This window comes from Orycteropus afer, unplaced genomic scaffold (genome assembly GCF_000298275.1).
Source record: "Orycteropus afer afer isolate SDZICR_OR568_19922 unplaced genomic scaffold, OryAfe1.0 scaffold00067, whole genome shotgun sequence".
Lineage (NCBI taxonomy): Eukaryota > Metazoa > Chordata > Mammalia > Tubulidentata > Orycteropodidae > Orycteropus > Orycteropus afer.
In genome coordinates this window covers 10,372,873-10,382,116 of record NW_006921654.1, presented here as the reverse complement: position 1 = coordinate 10,382,116, position 9,244 = coordinate 10,372,873, and the positions used below count along the sequence as shown (strand labels likewise).

Sequence of the window (9,244 nt, the reverse complement as noted above, 5' to 3'; positions counted from 1 at the left end):
GTGCATGTATCTGTTCTTGTTATGGCTCTCACTTCTTTAGGGTATATACCTAGTAATGGGATGGCTGGGTCAAATGGTATTTGTATTTCCAACTTTTTAAGGAATCGCCATACTGCTTTCCACAATGGTTGTACCATTTTACAGTCCCACCAGCAGTGTATGAGAGTCCCAATCTCTAGGTTGTGGACATTTTTAAGTCCATTATTAGTAAAAATTGTCACATTGCTTTCCAGGACGAGACCATCTGCCTGCTATGCTGCCACTGTCAAGGATCAGTAAGATGAAATAAAACCAAACATCATTCAATTTGATGGGTGGACAATGGCATAGGATTTAGTTTTAATTCTTTTATCTTTCTTTAGTAGTGAGGTTGATTTTTTGGGTATGTTTCTCACCCATTTCTATTTTGTTCTTTCTGCCTTTATCAACTTAACCCTTGTCCTATGTTTGTTGTGAATTCTCTAAGATATTTTAAGTCTTGCCAGTTCCTTAGGGTCTCACAGAAATCACAAAGGCTGTTTTTGGAGTCACAGCGACTCCCAGTGGTAAAGCCTGGTAATGGTTCAGGATGTGGCTGTTGTTAGGGAGCAGGATGTGGCAGGGAGAGGGAAAGGCTGGCGTGAGATGCCCTTAGCAGTCCAGAATGAGCCAACTGGAAGGGCCGTTACAAATCCGCTGGTTCATTGAACTCAGAGGGATGCCAACATCAGGTGGAGCCTGGAAGAAAATGGCGTTGGTCAACAAAGAGTTGTTTGTAGTGTTGATTCTAGTAATTCATGTCTCCAGAATCCCCAGATGGAAGATCCAGCAAAAACATGGAAAACATTTCACTCCTTAAACTCAGGGCTGAGGATGTCCCAGAAGGGAGGCCGAGGGTGCACCTCATGGGGACCCTGGGGGACCACCAGGACTGCTCGTGTTGCCTGCCCTTGCTGCTCCTGGACCCGGACGCTGGGAAAGCACGCCTGGTGGGAAGGGCTCCCTGGGGCTCTGTGCCAGCCTCTCCCATGAGTGCCTGTAATCCCGGAGGTCTGAGTGCGCGGTGCACACAGGGACTGCATGCTCACATGGTCTTGTTGGGTGTGCCCCACAGATCTCGGCATCCTCCTTGGCGTGGCCTTGGGGAATGAGGGCTCGGAGGTGTGGCCGCTGGCCCAGCGAGAGGCATGCACCTTCACGGGCTACCTACGGGACAAGCTGCAGTACAAGAACCGGCTGCAGTACATGGTAATGTGCCCTTGCTCCCTGGTTCGTGGCTCACCCGGCACTGTGTCTGGAACTCAGGGTCCCACCCCGCTTGGCCCTGTGTTAGCCCTGACCATGGCACTTTCCCTGCCTTCAACACACACATCTCGTCAGTGCATCCATGCCTCCACATCTCCACCTTTGATCCCACCTCCATGTGGCGCTCACTCTGACTTGGGAATGGACTCCAGGAAACGTTTGGGGAACACCAGGCGCCTATTATTAGCAGGGAGGATAAAGGCCTAGAAACTGGAACATGCTGCTTTCCTTGTATGGTGGGGAAGCCCACCTGGCTCTATAAGTCTTACCCCCCCTTTTTTTAAACCATTGTAACCATTTTAAACTGTACATTTCAGAGGTTCCTTTCTTTTTTTAATCAGCCTTATTGAGATACTGAGATAGAATTTACATAGTATATGTTGTTGTTGTTATTTGCCGTCGAGTCGGCCCCGACTCATAGCGACCCCTCCTTGGGTTTCCAAGGCAGTATCACTACAGAAGTAGGATTGCCCAACCTTCCTTCTGAGGAGTGGCTGGTGGGTTTGAACTGCCAGCCTTCTGGTCAGCGTCAAGTGCCTTAGGCACTATGCTACCAGAGCTCATACATAATCACCCACATAGAGTGTACAATGCAGTGGTTTGCAGTCTGTTTATGGAGCTGTGCAACCATCACCACCTTCACTTGTAGAACATTCTCACTCTCCCCAAAAGAAAAGAAGCCTTTCTTGAAGTAGGATGTTCTTACCACTTGGCCCGAAGCTTCTGCCTTAACAAGAACCGGGTATTTTGCTCCAGCCTTCCCTATGTCCAAGCAGCTCTGGTGGTACAGTGGTTAAGGCATTCGACTGGTAACCAAAAGGTTAATGGTTCAAACGTAACAGCTGCTCCACACAGAGAGATGAGGCAGTTTGCCTCTGTAGAGACTGACAGCCTTGGAAACACTATGGGACCAGTTCTACTCTGCCCTATAAGGTCCCTGTGAGTCAGAATTGACTCCAACGCAGTGGGCTTTCCCTGTGTCCCAGAGAGAAGAGCTGCCTTCATCTCAGCTGGGAGCTGAGTTTATATTCTCCAGGAAGGCCAACTCTGCCATTGAAGGGCTGGCCCTAGACACCTCTCCTCCAGGGTCAAAGTGTGTCTGGGAAGTTGGGGGAGCCCTGTTTCAGCCGCTTCAGCCTCTGATCTCACGTCTTATCCTTGTGCCTCCCCAGAAGTACTACTTCCCCATCAACTACAGGATCAGCGTGCCGTATGAGGGGGTGCTCAGAGTCACCAACATCACCAGGCTGGTGAGGATCCTTTCTGGGCTGGGGGTGTCACATTGGTCTTGGCACACATCATGTTGCCAGGGGCCCTACCCTGTCCCTTGGCTGAGGCCCAGGGCTCCCTGCTGTCCACAGTGGACAGGCCTTCCAGGGTGGCTACAGCAGGGGCAAGTCCTGGGGGGTCGAGACGGGTGGGTCACAGGGGAGAGGGCCGTGTCTGGGCCTTTGATGTTTCTTCTGTCCCTGCAGCAGAGGGCCCGCGTGAGTGAGCAGGAGCTGCGCTACCTGTGGGCTTGGGTGAGTCTCAGCACCATCGAGTCGGTGCAGGATGTGCTGCTCCAGGACCACCCGTCCTGGAAGTACCTGGATGAGGTCCAGACGCTGCTGGTCAATGTCCAGCAAGGCCTCAGGGTGAGCTGCGCAGGCGTGGGGGCAGGCCAGCACGTGGGCATGTGTGTGCGCATATGTGCATGTGTGTGTGTATGTGGGAGAAGTGTGGCCAAGGGGTGGTGGGGGAGGAGGTGAACACATGGAAAGTTCCAGCATGTCCTGAAGGGTGTAGGAAAAATGGGGGAGGGTGTGGGGAAAGGAGAGACTGGAAGGAAGAGAAGGCCAGACTTGACGGGAGGGGCTCGCTGAGGGCAGGAGACATTCCTGAGACCTGGCTCTGTCTCGCCCTGGGGTCCTAGGCATCCCACTGAGCCTTTTGGACTTTGCTTCCATGTCCGAAAAACTAAGTTCTAGCTGCCTGCCTGCTGGGCGCCCTCAGGTGTGCAAACCGGCTGCCTGGAGCCACCCGGACTCCTGGCGACCCTGTGTCTGAGTGGAGTGGTGCTCGTGGCGTTTTCAGTGGCTTATTTTTCAGAAGCCGACCACCAGGCCTTTCTGCCAAGGTTCCTCCAGGTGGAGCCCGAGCTCCAGCCTTCCAGGTAGCAGCTGAGGGCATTAAGCAGCCTCAGGACGCAGGAGCCCCCGGGGGAATGTACGCTCTCCCCACCCCCAGCTGCACGCCCTCACCAGCCTTCTCAAGACCCTGTGCACACCTGTTCCGAGACACCCACCTGCTGCCCATGCTCAGCCTGCTGCTACCTGGCTCCTTGGCTCCAAGTCCCAGGCACCAGAGCCTCAAACACTGCCGTGAGCTCTGATTATAAAGGGATTGCAGCTGCCTAGAACTTTGCTGGAGCAGAAAGGTGGGAGCGTGTTCTGGTTCCCTAGTGCCGCTCTGACAAGCAAATACCACACATGGGATGATGACCTTAACAAATAGGAGTTTATTCTTATAATTTGGAGACTTTAAGTCCAAGTTAAAAGTGCCAGGCTCTAGGGGCTGGGTGAAAGCCCCTCAACCTTGGGGTCCAGCTCTGCTTCCTGCTCCCAACCCACTGGAGCTAGAGGAGTTTCTTCACTCAGACAGCTGCTGGCTGCTGAGGCTGAGAAGTCCCTAAGTTGACAAATCAAAAGGCACAGTCCCTATGATACCAAACCACACGGTAGGCCATTAACCTAAGTCTATTGTAAGTCCCAAGGTCGGCAGAGCATGAGAGACTGCAGAACAACGACACGGCTACATGCAAGGTCCAATCGTGCTATAAACTAGAGGCTATGCCCCAAGGCTTCTCCTTACATATGGGGAAGTGGACCACATCCCAAAGGGAGCTACTCAGCTGCTCACAGTAGATTCCACCATGGAGTTGATTGCCAGTCTCATCATGGGGAGTAACTACCACCAGCTGCCCAGCCACTCAGCCAGGCCCAGCCAAGTTGACACACAAACAGAACCATCACAGAGGTTCTCGCTGTTCCAGGCAGAGGTCAGCAGACCCCACGATTTCCTTGGCAGCTCTTTTGTCCCGTGGCCCAGTGAGTGATGAGCTCATCTGGTTTCTGACTCTGTGAGCCTTTCTGGAGGAGGGTTGGGGGCTGGGCAGGAGGTTGGGGAGGGCCTCCCCACAGGGCCTGGGACTGGTCAAGACCCTGGAGTCCTCTTTTTAAGAATATTGTGCCCATGGCTCTTTGTTCTTATTGGAGCAGCTTTTAAATCTCTCCTCTCTCGAACAGTGTGAGTAGTCTGTGACCCTCTCCGAATATGCCTACCTTTTGGAACTGATTTCATTTGTGGAAAAATCACCATTTTGACTTTCTCTTCCTTTCAAGTCTCGGGTGGTGGTGTGCTGTAGTGGAAGGGGCTCTGGCCTGGGAGTGGGATCCGGGACCTGGCTGTGTCTCTGCTTCTGGTCGTGTGACCTTGAACGTTTCCCTCCTGGGCTTCAGATTTATCTCATGTAAAGAGAAGGGGTTAGAGGAGTCCTGAAATTGCACTAGCTCTGAACCTGAGTCCTTGACACCATCTTCACCATGACGTCATCTTCCCCATGACATTATCTTCCCCGTGACATCATTCCCCCCCCCCGCCCCATCCACTTGAACTAGGCAACACCAGTGCCATTGCCTGGGCCTGAAGCCTCTGCCTCGCTCTTGTTCCATGGTTTCCTTGAGGTCACTGAAATTTCTTCAGAATAAAACAAAAAGGGTCCTGGAGACCCTGGAGGCAATCATGGAGGGGAGAGTTTGGGGTGCGTGAATTTGAGTCCTGGACCCTGAAGCAAGCCAGCACCCTTGATTGCCTGGTGGGTGGAGCTGTCTTTCAGACTTTCTGTGTGTGTGTGTGTAATTGTGGTAAATTATAGATAACGAGCCTTGCTGTTTTAAGCATATTTAAGTGTACCTACAGTTCAGCAGCGTAATTATATTCACCGCGTTGTGCATCCTTCCCCACTGTCTCTTTCCGAAAGTTTCGCATCACGTAAGTGAGCAGAAATTCTGTCAGCGTTAAGCAGTGGCTCCCTGTTCCTCCTGCCCCCGGTCCCTGGGAACCTGTGATCTGCTTTCTGCCTGGTTGAGTTTGCCCTGCTCTAGCTGTTCGTGGAAGTGGGATCATACACTGCCCTTTGTGTCTGGCTTGTCTCACTCAGCAGCGCCACGTGTTGAAGGCTCCTCCATTGGGGGAACGTGTGCCCAAGCTTCCTCTCTCTCTGTGGTGTCTCTACCCCCAAAAGCCCAGCCATTGAAAACCCTGTGGAGCACAGTTCTACCCTGGAACACATGGGGTCGCCATGAGTTGGTGTCGACTCTGTAGGTTTGTTTTTTCTCTGATGGCAATTCTGTGTTTCCTTCCTGCATGTGGATAGACAACATTTTGTTTGGTGGTTTGTAGATAACTGATGAACACCAGTTCCTTCCACCTTTGGGCTACTGTGAATAGCGCTGCAGTGAACCTTGGTGGACAAGTATCTATTTGCATCCCTGCTCTCAGTTCTTTTCAGTATATATCCAAGCGTGGAATTGCTGGGGAGCCCTGGTAGCATAGTGCCTAAGGCATTTGACTGCTAATTAGAAGGCTGGCGGTTCAAACCCACCAGCCACTCCTTGGAAGGAAGGTTGGGCAATCTACTTCTATAGTGATACCACCTCGGAAACCCAAGGAGAGGTTGCTGTGAGTTGGGTCCGACTTGACTGATGGCAGTGGGTTTGGTTTTTTTTTCTGTTTTGTGTAATTCCGGTCGTGGAAGCACCAACAGGCAAGAGAGCCCTAGGGAGCAGTTTCCACTCTGGGACCCACGGGGTTGCCTTGAGTTGGAAACAACTTGTGGCCGACGTGGTTATGGCTTTTAAAAAAATGGTAATTCTACATTTGTATGTCTTTCTTTTATGGTAATTTTGTTTAACTTTTTTTGGAACCACCAGACTGTTTTCGGAGGCTTTTGAAAGAGGGCCTCAGCTTAGCTGGCCTTGACTCTAGGGTCTGTGGACAGCACTGGGGCCCCGGAGTGCTATGGCCTCTCATTGGATGGGAGGACACATCTGTTGGGCAGTTGGCCCCCTTTCCCACCCACCATCCTTACTCACCAGAGTAAAAGTGGAAATAGTGCTGGCTGGCTACGTGACCCCCAGGGCCTCTGGATCCCTTATCCTCTCCCTACTTCCCCTAGTTTCTGAGGAGCTGCCGTGCCCACAGCTGGCCTCCTTCCACACCTCACAGGGGAGGGCAGGCTTCCTTAGGACCCCAGGAACCACCTCCAGGAAGCCCTCCTGCATTCCCTTCCTAGATGCCATTTGAGCCCCCAAACTCCCTTGTCCCAAGGGCAGCCTGGCCTCCCAACTTCAACCTACTCCCTCAAACCCCAGCCAGTCTTTGGAACTTTGTGGTCCAATCAGGCCCAAAGCCACTCTGCCTCCTAGATGGAGGAGGAGCATAAGCGAGGCAGAGAGAGGAGGAAGGAGAAGGGGGCTGGTCAGGGGACAGGAGGAGTGGTCAGCATTCACCCAGCTAGAGGCACCCCCCACCTGTGCCCAGCGGGCCGGGTCAGCTGACCTGTGGTCCTGTGGACCCTCAGGTGCACGGAAGTGGCCCAGGGCCCTCTGCTATAGGTATATGGCGCGTTTGGGGGCTGAGACGTGAAGGGCAGGGCCTACCAGGAGGGGCAGGAGGGAAGAGAGTGGCAAGAAAAGTATAAAACAGACTCCCCGGCCAGGCCGGTTAAAGAAGTCCCCTTCCGGCACCCTCTTGGGCATTTCTCAGCCTTTTTGTGGCTGTTGCCTCCTTCAGGACAGTCCTCTCAGTGTATCCCCACTCACCTGCCAGCTCATTCCCCACCATTAGGACCTGGGGCTCCTTCCTGTTAACTGTGAATAGAAGCTACCTGAGCTTGGAGTCAGAGCCTGGCCCTGCGGGACCTGGCCTCTCGGTGCCCTCAAACTAGGATCCGCCCCACTGTTCCTAGGGGTGGGTGGAGGGTCAGGGGTTCTTCCTGCAGCTCGCGGCCATGCTTGAGCTAAAATCGAGAGGAGGCCCCCAGCAGCTTCCCCCTATCCTGGCCGGTGGATACAACCATTTGTGCAAAGATGGACAAAAAAGAAGCCTTTGTGTTGTGCTTGGGTGAGCAGCGACCATGAGGGTGCTCTCAGGAAACCTGGTGCCTGCAGGAAGGAGGGTGTTGGCCGCAGGCCCTGCTCTGCCTGTGGCCGTGAGGAATCTTGTCTTCCATGATTCGCAGCAGCTCCAGGCTCCAGAGGCCCCCATGTGTCCCATGTGACATGGCTCTACCTCTTCCCTGGCTGGTGGTGACACCCATAGTCCTTACAGTGTCCTTCCTTCCAGGATGTGGAAACCAGCCCCAAGGTGGAGGCGGTGCTGTCTCTCCTGAGTGCCCCAGGGCTGAAGCTGGTCCGGCCCAAAGCCCTGCTGGATAACTGCTTCCGGGTCATGGACCTGCTGTACTGCTCTTGCTGTAAGGAGCTCTGATTGGATGGGGCTGGAGGCAGGACAGGCAGCCAGTGACAGAACTGGCACCTCCTGGGATTTCCTGGCACCTCCCCAGGGCTGCAGACCATTTCTGGAAGCAGAGATGGGCCGTGGGGAGAGGGCTTGGTCTTGGGGGGTGGGGCAGGGGCCCGCATTCTGAGGGAACGCGCTTGACCACACCGGCATTTTTCCCCCCCTGCTTCCCCCAGGTAAGCACAGCTCCCTCCAAATCTGGCAGGACTGCAGCGCATCAGGCCCTCAGCCCCGTGCTGCACAGCCCCCGTTGCAGTGTGCAGCCGCCCAGCTGTACTCTCCGCCCCGGCAGCCCTCCACCTCCCCGCCGGGCTACCCAGGGGCAGTGGAGCAGGTGAGGGCGCAGGATGAAGGCCTCCTGCCCTGACGGCCCGCGTGGTGCCCTGGGAAGGCAGCGCAGGGCCCTCGGTGCACAAGGACTCGGGTGGGCCTGAGGCTGCCAGGATGGCCTTGGGGGAGGAACCCCAGGCAGGCTTTTTTCCTTTGAGGGGATTCAGTGACAGGGAGGGGCTCAGGTTCCCGCCTTCCATAAGCAACATGGTCTCACCTGGAACCTTGTGGCCGGGAGCACCTGAAGGTGGATGAGGACAGAGCTCACGTTCCTCCTGGCAGCACCCTCAGTGCCTCTCCCTGCCTGGAACAGCCAGTTGCCCTGGAGTCTGTTTAGACTCATGGCGTTCCCCCACGTGTCAGGGAAGAACTGCACTCTGTAGTGTTCCATGCTGAGTTTTTGCGAAAGCGGATTACCAGGCTGCTTCTGAGGTGCCTCTGGGTGCACTCAAGCCTCCAACCTTTGGTTAGCAGCTGAGGGTGTTAACCGTTTGCAACAGCTGTGCCCAGTGGGCAGGTGGGGATGGGGGCAGTGCAGGGACCAGCCCCGCCTGGGTGGGGAGTGCTGGGGAGGGCAGAGCCACATGCCATATCTTGCCACAGTGGACGCTCTTTCAGTTCCTTTTTTTCTATTAAACATCCACTTTGTTTGGTTTGACTTGGTTTGCTTTCCATCTGAGGGTTAGCCAGGGGATGGCCCGGGAGCCTCTCTGTGGCCTCTCAGCCCTGCTCTCACTGGGTGGCCATGGGCAGGAGGCAGGTGGAGAGGGCTGGGGCTAGTCCTGCCCAGACTCTCAGCCCTTGGTGGGAGGCGGGTCCTGAGGAGTTAGAATGGATGACCTAGGAGCTCTGGTGGTGCAGTGCCTAAGGCATTTGACTGCTAACCAGACAGCTGGCGGTTCAAACCCACCAGCCACTCCTCGGAAGGAAGATGGGGCAATCTACTTCTGTAGTGATACTGCCTCGGAAACCCAAGGAGGGGTCGCTATCAGTCGGGTCCCACTCAGTGGCATATAACAAGGCCTGGTCCCGCCTTCCCCTGCCAACTCCCAGGAGGCCCTAGGCC

The 9,244-nt window shown here is 54.6% G+C and overlaps 1 protein-coding gene across 1 annotated transcript in view; it reads left to right on the top strand.

The window, feature by feature from the left end:
- Nucleotides 1-8,215, top strand: part of IL34 (interleukin 34) — a 12,359-nt gene extending 4,144 nt beyond the window's left edge. Inside the window, exons 2-6 of the mRNA XM_007940417.1 lie at nt 1,094-1,227; nt 2,457-2,534; nt 2,760-2,921; nt 7,672-7,801; nt 8,025-8,215. Coding sequence (XP_007938608.1) covers nt 1,094-1,227; nt 2,457-2,534; nt 2,760-2,921; nt 7,672-7,801; nt 8,025-8,215 — 695 coding nt within the window. The remainder of the gene's footprint in view (nt 1-1,093; nt 1,228-2,456; nt 2,535-2,759; nt 2,922-7,671; nt 7,802-8,024) is intronic.
- Nucleotides 8,216-9,244: the final 1,029 nt, after the last annotated feature.